This window comes from Talpa occidentalis, unplaced genomic scaffold (assembly GCF_014898055.3).
Source record: "Talpa occidentalis isolate TD23 unplaced genomic scaffold, MPIMG_talOcc4v2.1, whole genome shotgun sequence".
NCBI classification, from domain to species: domain Eukaryota; kingdom Metazoa; phylum Chordata; class Mammalia; order Eulipotyphla; family Talpidae; genus Talpa; species Talpa occidentalis.
The window spans coordinates 104,736,009-104,752,850 of NW_026555331.1; the positions used below are offsets into that span (position 1 = coordinate 104,736,009).

General features: G+C 33.4%; 1 protein-coding gene across 5 annotated transcripts in view; it reads left to right on the forward strand.

The window, feature by feature from the left end:
• Positions 1-16,842, forward strand: part of TAX1BP1 (Tax1 binding protein 1) — a 54,575-nt gene that overhangs the window by 26,558 nt on the left and 11,175 nt on the right. For all 5 annotated transcript variants that reach the window (XM_037509695.2, XM_037509670.2, XM_037509683.2 and 2 more), the window contains exons 6-14: positions 2,277-2,425; positions 2,506-2,596; positions 4,782-4,967; positions 7,809-8,033; positions 8,618-8,764; positions 10,507-10,630; positions 12,344-12,447; positions 14,780-14,905; positions 16,289-16,360. In XM_037509695.2, the coding sequence (XP_037365592.1) occupies positions 2,277-2,425; positions 2,506-2,596; positions 4,782-4,967; positions 7,809-8,033; positions 8,618-8,764; positions 10,507-10,630; positions 12,344-12,447; positions 14,780-14,905; positions 16,289-16,360 (1,224 nt within the window). The remainder of the gene's footprint in view (positions 1-2,276; positions 2,426-2,505; positions 2,597-4,781; positions 4,968-7,808; positions 8,034-8,617; positions 8,765-10,506; positions 10,631-12,343; positions 12,448-14,779; positions 14,906-16,288; positions 16,361-16,842) is intronic.

Consider the following 16,842-nt stretch of genomic DNA (forward strand, 5'->3'; position numbering starts at 1 on the left):
GCTCTGGCTCTGGTGAACTTTCTCACCCTCCTGCGCTTCTGTCTGTACCCAGTGCATGTATAAACAAACAAACAAACAAATAAATAACATGCCTCTATTAAAAAAAATTAGAATTATGATTTTTTTGCATGATTTGCGAATACAGATAAAATTAATGTTTATCCCAAATTTCACGTGGTTTTCAAAGATTGTGTGTAGATTGTTTTACTCTTGAAAAAAGCTTTTTTAAAGCATGAGTCACTTATTTGTGTGAACATTAAGGGCTTTGATGCCATTTTTACACTAAAGAAGACAGTCACATTGAAGATGCTTATGCTTCCTTCAGATATGAGAACTACCAGCCTGAATAATAATCCCCATAGCATTTATATATTGTTTGAAAGTAGACTTGAATGCTGAGAAGCTATCAGGTGCCTTTATAGATACCAGAAAAATTCTGATTTCTTAAGATTATAGTTAGATTTAATTTATGTGTCACTGTATAGTTCACTGACTTAAAGATAAAGCAGTAAGGTCATGTTTTGCATTTGCTTGCATGTCTTTCATAAATTCATTTAGTTGCTTCCTCCCTACATTTTTAACAATTTTGTTTACCACTTACAAACTTCATTAGGCAACTAGTCTTTGTCCTTGGGCAAGCTAGTCATTGTTTAGGGAGAAATACCTGGTTAAATCTGTAGTCCATTTGCAGCACCAAAAGAGTATTTGGTAAAACTAGCAATAAAAAATTTACAAAATCTATTCAGAGACGTCTGTGGATGTCTTTGTAAATCAGCAAGACAAATAGTAAAAGTGTGTCCAATTTTACAAGAATGATACATACACAGTTCTAGCAGAAGGAACATTAGCTTTTTCTGATGTTATGTCATTGGAACCAAAAAAAATGTTTAGTTTGGTATCATAATCTCTGATTAACATGGCAAATTCAGTAAGGCAGATACTTGCTTTGAGTAAAAATAAAACCAATAGAGTATATCTGACTACTATTATAAGCTTTTTAGTAAAGTGTAGGTGCAACATAGCAATTTTCCTATCTTGGTAAGATAATTAGTGACTAGTTGATACTACACATATAAATAAGACGTTTGACTGATTTATTTTATGAAACTCTTAAGTGGCTTATAAAATTTGATACATTAAATTGGCAAGATGGTGACTTTAGTTTTTGTTGTTGGGTAGATGAGTGTTACTTTTTCATTGGGAAACTTAAAATTTTTTTTAACAGAAATAATTTGTTTAACCCATTCATTTGATCTGTAGTTTTCTATAACAGCATCTTACATGCATTCTGTCACTTGATTCTCATAATTTTATAAGTTAGGAGAAATGCCTTACTATCTCCATTTTACAGATCATAAAATAAGTTTACAGTGCATCTTGATCAAGTTTACTTAATGTGAAAATTTTTTAAACTTTGAAATTTTATTTAAAGTAGGTTATTCACTTTTATCTAGAAATGCATTTTATTATATTTACTACTTTTTAATTTCAGTTTAAGTATTTTGTTCAGACCTCTGAGTCACAGTGGCAGGAACATTGCTCAAGACATAGTGCTGTGGTATAATTATCAGTGGCACTTAGTGCTGTGGTATAATTATCAGTGGCACTAAGTGAATTATCAGTGGCACTAAGTAATCTGTTACCAGAAGTGGGTGTTAACTTTGATAGTATTTTGAAAATTCATTTGTCATTGGGGCAACATTGAGAAACAAAATGTGAGTAATGAAAGTGACTAATATTTTCCCCATTTATGTTGCCTGCCCTTTGGTAGAAAATTTGGTGAAATCAACACAGAAGATGTAAGAAAAGTTCAGGGGGAAAATGATACAGAATATGGAAAGTTGAATTAATGTTAATTTACAGTTTTAGGTTTTGTTTTTAGTCTCATAAATTTTGGAGGGGTCAAATATGGTATTAAAATAAGAATAGGGCCTCCCTGGTGGCGCAGGGGGTTGGGATGCAACCTATGAGGCTGTCCGCAGCCTCTGCAGCATGAGTTCTATCCCCAGGCTGGCCAGGAAGCTACCCACATGGCGCAGCAGACCTCTCTTGGTTTGCCCGCTTCTCCCCTCAGCAGTGTGTATCATTCATTCTGCCTGTTCCCCACTCTGTCGCTGGTGAATCCTCTCACCTACCATGCCTCTGGCCTGTACCCCAGCTCTTGTATGCATAAATCTTAAAAAAAAAACAAAAAACAAAAACTAGGTTTCTTAAAGACATTCATATTTGTTGTAAATACATTTCTGTGCTTCTCAAAATGATTTGTTGTTTCTAAGGGGCTTTTTGAAGTGTCACAAAGTTTAAAAGTGGAAAATGAAGAGTTTAAGAAGCGATACAATGATGCTACATCCAAAACGCTCCAACTTGAGGAAGATATTATGTCAGTGACTCATAAAGCAATTGAAAAAGAAACTGAATTAGACAGGTATTGCTGATACTTTAACAAAAACCTTGTATTTTAGCAATTTTTTTTGTCTATATTAACATTACTTGATCTTAATCCAGTTTAAAGGACAAACTCAGGAAGGCACAATATGAAAGAGAACAATTTGAATCTCAGTTGAAGATGGAAAAGGATGAGAAGGAACTTTATAAGGTGATTTATTCTTTCCATTCCTATATCTATTATTTGGTTCATAAATGAGATTTTATGAAAAAGAGAAATAATACAAATGTACAGCAATAATTGGTGCAACTGGATTACCACTTACACAAACTTTTTTTGCAAACCACCTTCAACTGCAGTTTTTCTTTTCAAAGTATTGTAAAGCATTTTAAAATTAAATTTATTATCTAATTTTTTATTTGATGTTACTATGAATTTCAGTTGGGAATGTTTCAGTTTTGTTGGTAGGAAAGGACCTGACTGTTATTTCTGTATGGATAATTAAGGGCTTACTTTCCCTGTTGTTTTTTTTCTGTTAGTACAGTGGAAAATAATAAGGTGTATGCATTGTCTGTCCTCAGTAAACTTTAGTCAATAATAAAATGAATGATAAAGGCATTCTAGTTAGTATTGGAAATAGTTTTGGAAGGTCCCAACTAAACTGGTGATACAGGAGAGATGCAATGATAACTAGGATGACTTAATTTGTAAAACTTACAACTAAAGCTGTCACCTTTCTACCCTGCCTTTTACTCCTCCCACCCCCTCTTGTATACTGAGACTTGGACTTTAGTGTTTTTTGGAGGGTGGCCAAGACAGGTATTTAATTTTCCTTTTCTTTTCTAAATTATTTATACCTTATATTATCCCTGGTGTATTCACATTTTCTGCAAAGACTTCCTATGTCTCTGTTGTATACCTGAATAATTGGTCCTTTGCAGAAGACGTGAGGAGGAAGGAAGGGAAAGAATGAGGTGTTTTGGGAATTTTTTCCCTTTATAGCTTGCTGTTATCGCCTGCTTTCTATAAGCATTAATAGTTGGGATCAAAGTGACATTGAAATATTTGAACATCCCTCTATTCACCCAGTGTTCTCACAGTATTTCATTTATGTGTATAATCTAAAACTTGAAAGCAAATTTCTTTAGGGATGTGTGTGTGTGTTTGGCCAAGGTGATTCCACTTAACAAGTGTGAAGCCCTCCTTTAATATTGTTAACCTCTGAAACATATTTTCCCTTCCAATTGTTCATATGAATAGCAGAGAGATTATTTTTGTCTCTTTTCTCTAGCCCCTACTGGGTCGTATGACCCATTCCTGCCCTATTAGAATTTAGAGAAATTGACACTTTTCATGAGCTCATGAATATGAAAATTAGATAGTGTTTTTAAAGTGAATGCAGGGGGCCTCCCTGGTGGCGCAAGGGGCTAAACTGCAGCACTGTGAAGCTATCAGCAGCCACTGTAGCACCAGTTAGATCCCCAGCCAGGGAGCTAACCTACATGGCACAGCAGACCTCTCCTGTCTTGACCGCTGCTTCCCTCAGCAGTGTATTTCAGTCACTCCACCTGTTCTGTTTCCCACTGTCTCTGGTGAATCCTGTTACCACCCTCACCCCCCTGCATTTCTGGCCTACACCCCATTTCTTCTATGGATAAGTAAATAAAATAAATATTAAAAAAAAAAAGTGAATGCATCAAAGGTCTCGCTGCTGACCCCTTCAGAGAATTCAGTTATATCCTGTCCTAGTGAAAAAGCTTTCCAGTGTTCCATACATTTAAAGAATAAAGTACAAGAAGAATGTTAAATTATTTCACCCTGGTATTCTTATCAAAGCAAAATATTCGCTTTAGTGGAAATTAGTATTTTCTGTACTCATTATAATTCCAGTTACAGAATTTTATTTGCATGCTGCAGCAGTAATAGCCACCAAATCAATATAGTTGGGAATATTAACCTAGTTGGGTTAGTTGATCAACAAATACATTTTCTAGGCACATAGGAAGTAAATAACATAGTATTTTTCACATGTTAAAAATTGGATGGCTTAAGGTGGTGGTCTTGTCATGCCTTTATATTTGAATATGCCTGTAACATAACCTGTTTCCCCAAATAAGAACAGAATTCACTTGCTAAAACTGTAAAGAGAATTTAAAATCATTAAATCATAGGAAAAGATTTTAAAGATCACATAATATTCTCAGATCTGAGAATTAATCTCCACCTCTCACATACTTAGCTAGTTATTTGGCAGAAAATGTATCTCCTAATTCCTTCTTTAGTAACTCATCTCTTGATCATGTTTGGGTTAGAGATAAACAGTGATTCTTTGAACTTTGACTAACGTAGATTTTAGTGTTAGAAAGGATATTGACATTTTCAAGCACTATTGCAGATCCATTTGAAGAATACAGAAATAGAAAATACCAAGCTTGTGTCAGAGGTCCAGACTTTAAAGAATTTAGATGGAAACAAAGAAGGCATGATTACTCATTTCAAAGAAGAGATCGGCAGATTGCAGTTATGTTTGGCGAAAAAGGAAAGTGCGCAAAGGACTTTCTTGCTTACAGCTTCTAATAAGGTAAGTTTTTTTGCAGTATGTATTTGAAGATTGTAAAGTATATGTCTACTTAATATGTAGAGAAATATGGTGGTTTTAACTTTTACTCTGTCCCCAACCATGTACAGACCTGTACAAAAATTAGAAGAACAGAACATTGATTACCTTTATATCCTAAAATGTTTTGCCATATTGATCTCACCCACTTGTATACCTTTCCCCCCCCACCCCAACCATTTGAAAATCAGTTGTAGGCATAGCATGTCTTCTCGATGAACAAGTAGATTCTTCTGTATAACCATGTTATAGTTACCACATTTCAGAAACTTAGGATTAATGCGACAGTATGCATTCCTTGTTAGGTCGTAGAGGTCTTCCTAGTTTTTTTAAAAGGACAGGTAAGCACTTTATTATTGTATTATGTATGTACAAAGATTTATTCTGATTTGTTCATTTAGCTTTATGGGTGTATATTGTTTACAATAATTTCTTATTTAATATACTCAGACATAATATAAATGAATGCCTAAAACATCAAATGTGAATGGCATTTACAATTAATGTGTAAGATTCATGGTACATTGTAGGCTATTTAATGTAGCAGATTAGAAATGCAAAAGTGCAAAGTATATTTGATTGTTATTTCATAAGATGCTAAAAATTTCTGTAAGCATTTTTTTTCTACTTAAGCAAGGATTTTGTATGGAAAAACATAGGTATGAAAATATGTGAGAAAAATGACTCCTATTTGCTAAAAATTATTTTTAAAAATTATAAAAGTAGGGCTTCTCTGGTGAAACAAGGGCTTAAGCCACAGCACTATGAAGCAATCTGTACCCACTGCAGCATGAGTTTGATCCCTGGCCAGGGAGCTGACCCACAAGGCGCAGCAGACCTCTCCTATCTCACCTGCTGCTCCCCTCAGCAGTGTATTTCAGTCAGTCCTCCTATTCTGTTCCCCGCTCTGTCTCTGGTGAATCCTCTCACCCTCTTACCCCTCTGTACCTCTGCCTTTACCCCAGTTCTTGTATGCATGAATAAATCTTTAAAAAAAAATCATAAAAGTAATTTTTATAAAAGTTATACAAGGTCACAGTTATAAAGAAATTCAAATAAAAGTCACTGTCATACTTTCTTAGATGTATATATCAAAAATATTTTTCAGATTTTTACAAAATCTGAGAGATATATAGTGAGAATATATTCCATTATTAAAATAATATTCCAAAACCTGTGTAAAAAACTTCCGTAGAATGTCTGACCATCTTGCATTGTGAGTACACACAGGGATCTTATAAGTGTTGTGTAGTATGTAGTCATTTTCAGTGTTTGTAGTCCTTAGTTGTCATGAACACATTGTAGTAAACATTGTACAGATTATGTATAAGTCAGTAGTGCAGTTTTTGGATCAAGAGGAGCTTAAATTTTACAGTTAGTTCAAATTGCCTTTCACAAAAATGGATATATCAGCAGCTACTATTTGTAATCACTGCATATACTTCCCCTATATTGAGGAGAGATGATAGTTTATTTGTAATAAATTAACATACTGTTAAATGTTTTCAGTTAATTTTTCAGTATTTTAATATTTTACTGATTTCTTTTAAAACTAAACCTATGTCCATACCCTTTAATAATTTTTTTAGAACATTTTGAAAATAAAATTGATAGACCCAAAGATGTGCTTTTTCAAGGTGTTGATAACATGTTGACAAAACCTTTCTCTGATGAAAAGGTTATATGTCACGTACAGATTTTATCGGTGTGATTGTTTGTAAATATGCTGTTTTCCCTAAATTCATCTCACTATTGGAATGGTGGGATAATTTCATCCTTGCCCATTTGAAAGAAGATGAATGTGTGCTTTAACTTATTTGATTGTCATTGAATTGACTCTTTGTGTGGATAATAGTCATTTCTTTTTGAAAAAAATCATGTTTCTGAGTTTTTCCAGTTTGATTTTTGGTTTGTGGTTTTTTCTTAATGATTAGAAAAGGTGTTTGCAATATATTTTGAATATATTATAAATGTTTATCTAATTCTTTTTGCTTTTGAAATACGCAAGTCGACAATATTATGTAGTTAGATCTACTAGTGTTCTGTCTATACGTGTTTTCTCCACGTCAGCATTACATAAGTAAGTGTTCATATTTTCTAAAATGCCTAATACTCAAAAACCAAGAATGGGTTGTACCTGTCTGAGTTTAGATTATTTTTGTTATAGAGACAAACAGGATTGTGGAATAAGTTATATTAATTGAGCTCATAATGTCTACTTAATATTAAAAGATAATTTTACCATTCTAAAGATACATTTAGGATAAACAGGTGCCAGTTACTTGTCAGTTTCTAGTGCATTCTCACAGTTTTAGAACTAAGTCTAAATCTGTTCTGATAAGTGGTATATTTAGATTATACTGGATATATTTTAGTTTGATAGTGGGAAACATCTTTTAATTAAAAATTTTAGGATTAAAAGACTTTATTAAAATTATTAAAATGCGATAATTTTGTTAACATTATTTTTATTAGTAATCATAACAAATTAAGTAGTGCCAGCTAGAGAGATTCAGAGAACCATATCTTTCATGGAGTTTCAGTTTAGCTAGAACTTTATGCCTTGTGTATGTTGCCTGACTTCCCTTCCTACAATTCCCTGATGTATAAGTGATACTCAGTGCATAGTGTTGTTACATGCATAGGAAATCTAAAAGTCACATCTTAAATTTCTTCTATACTTCATGCAAGTCATAAAGAGAAAAATAATAGGTAATTAAAAAGTTTTATCTACTGAAATATGCACAAAATTGCTTCTGTTTTTTTACTTGAATGATTTAATTATGTTTGTCTGTCTCTCTTCAGGAAGATACTTTTCTTTTAAAGGAGCAACTGCGTAAAGCAGAGGAACAGGTTCAGGCAACTCGGCAAGAAGTGGTCTTTCTCGCTAAAGAACTTAGTGATGCTGTAAATGTGCGAGATAAAACGATGGCAGATCTACATACCGCACGCTTGGAAAATGAGAAAGTGAAAAAGCAGTTAGCAGATGCGGTGTCAGAACTTAAACTAAATGCTGTAAAAAAAGACCAGGTAAACTAGATTAATTTTGAATATACATTTTGATTAAAATTCCACTAATTTTATGAAAGAGGGGAGTGAGTTAATACAAAAATAAGTCAGATTAATGTAAGCTTTAAGAAAAAACTTAAGTACGGGGGTTGCAGTTGTATGGGGAATATAAAAATAAAAATTTTTTTATAAAAAAAAAAAAAAAAAGAAAAAAACTTAAGTAAATACATACCTAATGGTTAGTGAAAGCTGCTCTATTACTGTTAATTAAACTTTCTGATGTTTATATATATACACATATATATATATAGCTTTGGAATTTCTTTTTACTAGGTGCTTAAAAAAACATACTATGATTATTTTAGGGTAATGCATACTCCCAGGTTGTGGATTATTTTTCTCTAGTTTTCTTTTTTTAAATGACTCTTAGTCTCAAGATTAATTATAAAGCTGGATTTATTAGAAGAGTTAATATGAATGACTCTGTGCCCAAAATTCAAGAACAAATAAAAATCAAAAACCAGAAGGAAAAATATGAAGATGAAGTTTTCAGTTTTACTGCATTATGAGAGAGATTTTTATCTTAAAGTGTTTATTTCTCTTAGGAAAAGACAGATACACTGGAACATGAGCTGAGAAGAGAAGTTGAAGATCTAAAACTTCGTCTTCAGATGGCAGCAGATCATTATAAAGAAAAATTCAAGGAATGCCAGAGGCTCCAAAAACAAATCAATAAACTTTCAGAGCAACCGGTAAGTATTTCTGAGTTCATACATAGTAAAATGTTTCCTTTATGATTACTTTTGTTTGCAAATTAAAATTATAATCTAAATATCAAGCTTTTGAATATAATTTGTTTGATTTCAAGTCATTGGTCTAGTGATGTGATGTATAGGGGGGAAAAAGTGTTATATTTAGCCCTTTGCACTCCGCTGTCCCCTCTCAGGGGCCATCGGAATTCTAGCATATCACTCGGATGTCACCTCTCAGGGGACATTGCAATTTATTAGTGATTACGGGGAATTGAGTTATTTCAATGCAAATTTTTGAGACATGCATGTTTCCCTGAAGTTTTATCCTGAAATGGCACAAGAAATTAAATCAAAATATTGTAAAATTACTAAGATATATACATCTTCTGCGGACAATAGATTAAATAATAAACTACATATTCCCGATGTGGGACAAAGAAAACGGGACTGCATTGTGTGTTCTAACAGGAAAACACCTGGTGGCAGGCGTCAAACCACTTATTACTGTCAAACATGCACTAATCAGCCTGCAATGCATATTGGGGAGTGTTACAAAACTTATCATTCTGTACAAAATTATAAACAATAAAATGTTGGTTTTTTTTTTTGCAAATACACATTCCTGGATGTCACCCAATTCCTATAAGTCCAATATCATTATAATACGTTACTTAGTTCCAAAATTATACTAAATAATACGAGGGTCTGTAAATGCGTGTTTCCGCCGCAAAGTAGTGTCGAGTAGCTGGTAGCCAATGTCCAGAATGGTTCAGAGTGCAAAGGGTTAGATTATACTGGATATATTTTAGTTTGATAGTGGGAAACATTTTTTAATCAAAGATGGAGAACCAACATAAGAAGTAAGGGCAGCAGCAGGTAAAAAACAGGAGCCCTCTTTTCTTGACCAAGTCTCTGTAAGTTCTTAAATCTTTGTCACTTAAAAGCTCAGTACCTATTACCGAATTCCTCTTGTGACAATGACAACTGTTTTCTCTGTCTCTGTTGATTATCTGTTGTGTCTTCAGTGAGTCCTGCAGTTGACATTGGTGATTTCTTCCATCCTGTTCCTATCCACTAGGTTAGGGAAAGTCAAAAAATGTTAGCTAATTATTTTGTATTCCACTTGAGAGTGGGCAGGCAGATTTAATAAAAGCAAAGCAAATTTTTCTGTTTTGATGTATGTTTTAATGTGTGCCCTTAAATATAAGGTTTGCTAGATGAGGGAGTCCTGGCATCGAAGAAACACATTTAAGACCGGAAATTGAAAACACAGTTCTCTTTGCAAATCATATTGCTGTAAAGGCAGTTTTATTTGTATACTCTATGATAAAGGTGGTATTTTTTTCAACTTATTTTTTGAAATGTAAAATGAAGCAAAGAATAAATGTATGTGATAAAGCAGAAAGGCTTCTTTGAAAAACAAAATACTATATATATGACTCACATGTAAATTGCATTGTTGGACCTTTGAATATGTTAGAAAACTTGAGCAGTTTGTATGAGTGACCTGTATTGCTGGTGTATTGATGATTTGACAAGAAAAAGGGAAGTTTTTCTTTTTTTGTAACATTCAGTTCAGTTAGTAAATTGATATGTATAACGAGTCTTTGTTAGCCTTTAAGAAAAATAGCTTTGTGGATTTTGCAGGGCTTCTTTATATGATGATTATTTACACAGTTACTGAAGGAAGACAGTATAACTCAATGACTCATGTAACAATTTATTGTTAACTTTTTGAACAGGCTGATAACAATAGTGTCTGTGTAAAGAAAATTGAGAATCAACACAAAGTGAATGATGCCTCAGTAAATATCGATCCAGCTACTACTGCCTCTGCTATAGATGTAAAGCCGCAACCTTCTGCGGGTAAAACTTTTAGACTTTTTGTATAAAGTATTCTCCCTTAAAAAGTACTTATTACATTCCCTTATTCCAGGTGTAAGAGTTTTAGGGGAGCTTAGAAAAATTCTTCAAGGGTGGCAAAGAGAAAGTAAGCATCTAAAAGTAAGATAAAGTTATGTATGTAGTGAACACACAAAATATGACTACGAATCTAGTATTTTCTTTAACAACTGTTATGTGAACTGGTGAACAGAAGTGCAAATGCTTAAAGCATTTAGGCTGTAGGACAAGCCAAGAATTGTTAATAACATAGTAAAAAAAAAAAGTGTGGAATTTTGAAGCGCTAGTGCATTTTAAGCATGCAATTTTTTAAAAAAGATTTATTTATTTATTTATTTACACACGCACTGGGTACAGTCAGAAGCGCGGGAGGGTGAGAGAATTCACCAGAGCCAGAGCGGGGAGCAGAGCAGGCAGAAGGACCGAAGTGCACTGCTGAGGGGAGCAGCGGGTGGCAGGAGAGGTCTGCGCGCCATGTGGGACCCTCCTCCAGTGGCCGGGGAGCAGCTGGGGACCAAAGTCTGCAGGCAGCCTCGCAACCCAGAGCTCAACCGCTGTGCCACCAGGGAGGCCCTTAAGCATACAATTCTGTTGGGGATAAACCTATAAAATCCACTGTTGCCATACTGCTGTACCCGCCTTTGCCCTTGCCTTCCTCCCCATGGAACTAATAAGACACTTCTCTCACCTAAGCTAAATTTTTTTTTTTCAGTTTATTAGCTTAAAGAACCAGTTAAAGAGACATAGTAGATACATGAATAATATGAAAATTTTAAGTTTTTACTTGTCCTAATTGTTTTGCTACCTCATATTAAAGATTTGACAATAAAAGTAAGTTCTAGATAATGTATAAAATACATAAAAGTATATCTTGTATGGTGTTTGGGATAATTGGTGTTTTCGACTTTCTGAATGTATTATAAATTTCCGGTACTATTAAATTAATTATGTTCAGTTGCTATACAGAAGGATCCTATTTATTTCTGTGCATTCTCTCTAGTATTTAGAATGGTGTTGTATTTACTAAATAAAGACCTAGTGAATAGTAATGAAAGGGTAGAAAAATGATTTAAAATGTTTTCTCAGAGTATGACTTGACTCCTTATCCTGTCCAGTTACATATAGAGAAAAATTTTGTGCCATTTTAGAACTGTTTCTAAGAAATTAAGATGAGCAAAATAATGATTCTTTCCTTAATGAATGTGAACGTGGGTCTGGCCAAACTGGTGTTTAAAAAATTCTCACCTAGAGGGCCTCCCCAGTGGTGCAGCGGGTTGAGCGCAGTGCTGTGAAGCTGTCTGCAGGGTTTGATTCCCTGCCATCCAGGGAGATTCCCACATGGTGCGGCAGACCTCTCCTGTCGTGCCTGCTACTCCCATCAGCAGTGTATTTTGGCTGTCTGCCTGTTCTCCCCGCTCTGTCTCTGGTGAATCCTCTCACCCTCCCGCGCCTCTGGCCTGTACCCCTGCTCTTGTACAAAAATAAATCTTAAAAAAAATAAAAATAAAAAATTCTATAGAGTTTATATTACCCTCTTTTGTTTACTTAGCATATGAATGTTTTAAAACATGTTTCTCTTTTTCACTATTTCATTTATTATATTTTACATTATACTCACCCTTAAGTCAAATACCCTTAAGTGAAATAATTTTAATCTTATTTTTTGCCTTGTTATAGCCGAGGCAGATTTTGACATGGTAACAAAGGGGCAAGTCTGTGAAATGACCAAAGAAATTGCTGACAAAACAGAAAAGTATAATAAGTGCAAACAACTCTTGCAGGTAAGCTACTTCTTGTGAAAGAATTATCAAATGTAATGGTTTAGCATACTTTTATTGTCTCAATTGATGGATATCTTAGGATTCCTTTTATCTGTATATAGTGGATCATGAGGGGGTTGTAATGATTGTCTTTTGATGTAGGCCTGTGTGTAAACTTAGGATCCTAAAAAGTTATTTTCTGTTTACCTAATGTCCTGCTCTCGATAATGGGCAAGTGGTTATTAATGTTGGATATTTTGGTTAGTCATCTTATTGTAAAGATAAATTAATGGAAATGTTTGAACTGGAAATGTTTGAACTTTATAAAATTTCACCTCATCTTAAAGTGACCAGATTTGTTAAGTGGAAAGAGGGAATGTTAAGTAAATGATTTGTTGCCTTTATAACTCTTTTTTTTTTTTCAAAACTGCACCATTTAAACATTTCACTTTTGCAGCTTCCTTGGTGGCATTCACTCATGAAATGTTTAAAGGAATAGGGAAAATCTTCATTTATATGATTTGGATATTCGAGGAAAAGGTGTTTTTTGTATGTGATTTTTGTTTAACTGTGTGCGTGCGTGTGTGTGTGTGTGTGTGCATGCGTGCGCGCGCGTGCGCATTTGGAGAGGGGAGGGGATACTTTGTAGAGCTTGTAGAGTGAAGTTCATAAGCTCAGTGTTAACTGAAGTAATTTAAAATACTTCATTTTAAATTATGTAATTAAAGGATGTGTGATCTTTTAATTGGACTTTAAACATTTTCGTTGCTTTAGAGGATTCTGTAGAAGGGTTGATTAGAATAGTTTTTATTTCAAAGTATTTGTTTTTAAAGGAACTTTATTTTTCATTAAGTATGAAACAGTTCTGGGTGGTATTGAAAGAATGTTTCTTCAAAACTTCCTCAAGGTGTGCACATGCACACGTAGTAAAGTGCAATTGAAATCCAAGAAACTAAACATACTTAGTCTGCAGGTTGATCAGTTTTGCCATATTTTGTCATGAAACTGCGATTCATCATGTCAACATTTACACACACACACCCCCACCACCACCACACCACCCCCCCTCCAGTTTTTTCAATAACCACTTGCTACTCATCTTTCCATTTCCCATTGGCAAGAAACCAGTGACTTGTTTTCTGCCACCTTAGGTTAGCTTGCTTTTTGTATTATTTCTATAAATGGATTTATTCCTGCCCTCTTTTAAGCATAATTATTTTGAGGTTTACCCATGTTGTTGTTGTATTTCATTCCTTTTCAAATCTATGGCCTTTTTAAAAAGTTGGGTTGTTTACATTACTGAGTTGTAAGTTTTCTTTATTCTGTATGTAAGTGTTTCCCTGATACTTCAGTGGTGAATATAGTCTTTATTTCCTTAATTGTTATTTTAGAAATGTAAGAATTAATTTTGATGTACAGATTTATCAGTTTATTCTTTTGTGTTTTGTAGTTTTGATGTTCCTAACCCAACTTCTAATGATTTTCTTTCTAGAAGTTTTAATGTTTTACATTTAAGTTTATTAACAATTTTAGGCCTATTTTTGAATATAATATATGTAGTATGGCTAGATACTTGATTGAATAGTTGTTGAAGACTTTTTCTCCATTGACATGCTCAAAATATTTATAAACTTCCACCTTGTACAAAACCATTTAAAATGAAATTCACATATTTACTTTTGTGTCTGGATTTCCAACTCCTTCCTTTTTTGTTCTGGATTGTGGGGAGGAGCAATGGTAAAAGTCAACCTAGAGATTGTGTTGGTCAGAAAATTCCATCATTTTATTAATGTCTGGAAACAACAGCATTTTAAATATGAATTTTATTATCTCTGTAAAGTATTACAAGTTTATTGTGAAATATTAATGCATTATAAAAATTAAGATGATAAAAGTACACTCATGGTCCTGCCCCCCAGAGATATGAACTATGAATATTTTGGTTTATATTTTTTCTGTACAATGGTACACAAACATCATGTGTAATATTTAAGTAATTGTGTAAACCAACTTTTATTAAAAAAAACTCAATTTTATTACTGTAAACCAACCTTTAAAGCAAAAATATAACTTTCCTTTGTTGTTTCTCCAGCTCACTATTTATAGTTTGTTTTGTGACTTTTTCCATGTCAAATTGTAGTTCTGCTTTGTTCTTTTTAAAACATGTACTATTCCATTATGTTGATATAAAATGATTAACCCTATCATGCATTGATAGACATTTGGTTATTTCATTTTTATCCTCTTAGAACAGTGTTGTAATAAACATTCACTACATATCTAAATCTGTTTCTGTAGATAGTCTATATAGATTTAATTATACTAATTTTGTAATTATACTAATTTTATTTAGGATGAGAAAATAAAATGCAACAAATATGCTGATGAACTTGCAAAAATGGAGCTGAAATGGAAAGAACAAGTGAAAATTGCTGAAAATGTAAAACTAGAACTAGCTGAAGTACAGGACAGTTACAGAGTAAGTTTAGTATTCAGATTGAGATGTAGTGCTTAGTACTTATTGGAAATGTGTTATCTGTACATTTTAATGTGGATAACTGGGATAGTATTTTTGTCAATAAGTAAAATACAGTATGTATTTAGTTATGTTGAAATACAGTTCATTAACACTTTGCACTCCGCTGTCCCCTCTCAGGGGACATCGGAATTCTAGCATATCACTTGGATGTCCCCTCTCAGGGGACATTGCAATTTATTAGTGATTACGGGGAATTGAGTTATTTCAATGCAACTTTTTGAGACATGCATGTTTCCCTGAAGTTTTATCCTGAAATGGCACAAGAAATTAAATCAAAATATCGTAAAATTACTAAGATATATACATCTTATGCGGACAATAGATTAAATAATAAACTACATATTCCCGATGTGGGACAAAGAAAACGGGACTGCATTGTGTGTTCTAACAGGAAAACACCTGGTGGCAGGCGTCAAACCACTTATTACTGTCAAACATGCACTAATCAGCCTGCAATGCATATTGGGGAGTGTTACAAAACTTATCATTCTGTACAAAATTATAAACAATAAAATATTGTTTTTGCAAATATACATTCCTGGATGTCACCCAATTCCTATAAGTCCAATATCATTATAATATGTTACTTGGTTCCAAAATTATACTAAATAATACGAGGGTCTGTAAATGCGTGTTTCCGCTGCAAAGTAGCGTCGAGTAGCTGGTAGCCAATGTCCAGAATGGTTCGGAGTGCAAAGGGTTAACTGTGAATTGAGAAATTGGATACCCATATGCATTGCTAGTCTCTAATTCTGTGAAATCAGGTAGCTATTAGTTTTATCTTTTATTTATGCTTTAGTTTGTAAGCAGAAAAGTAACCAATTGTTATATCCTCTTGTTTACTTAAACAGACATCACTGTTTGTAAAATTATTTTAGGGCCTTGACATTTTGGGGAGGGGTGTAGTAGTATTTGCAAAAGGCAAATTTTGAAGTCGGGAAAAGAAATAGTTTGGTATGTGAGTTAATATTTGTGACTTGTTTCTTTGGGAAAGGCTTAGGAGAAAATGAATGTTTCAGAGAGAATAGAGGTAAGAAGCCATAGAAAAAAACTTTGTGGAAATTTTACTGGTATTTGTGATTGGTTACAAAAAGTGGATGCAAAAAACGAACATGAGAGGATGACAGTGGTGGTATAATTTCATGTACATGTACAGGAGTAAGGGTAGTATGTCAATAATGACAAGTAATTTAGAATAAGAAACAAAAAATACATGGGTATCGTCATAGGAATTATTTTTAATAGGATGTGATGAACTAGAAGTGTAAGTATAAAGAGAGTAGATAATGAAAAATATTAATGATAATTTTTTTCTTTGTTCAGCTTCAGTTGGCAGAAAAAGACAAAGAAATAAATGCTCTATCTGCACATTTGGAAAATCTCTCCAGGGAAAAGGTATTAAACAGTGTACTTCTAAAAAATGTTTCATATGCCACTGAATGATAATACAACTTTGTGAAGATTCACCCATTTTATAGTTCATGTGAGGGTGATTATAAAAAAAAGTTGAGATAAAATGAAAAACTGACACATGGTAGTAAGGCTTTTAGTTGGAGAATATCTTTAGTTAAATAATATTTTAAAATATTTTCCTTATGAGAAAATTACCTAAGTGTTGAAATGTATTAATTTGGTCTTTGTTGCATATTTTGTATTTAACAAATTTTACAATGTTCAAATTTACGAAAAGAGTAACAGTTTTTTCAAATACAGAAAATTTTTATCAGGTTTTCTATTGTAGTAGGAAATATTTTAGAAGCTGTTTGGTGACTTACCATATGTCCAGCATTTTTCAAGGGTGATCTTGACACATGTTTACCAATTGAAAGCTCCCCAAACTTGGGCTTCAGTTAATATGTATGAATAAATTCAGTTAT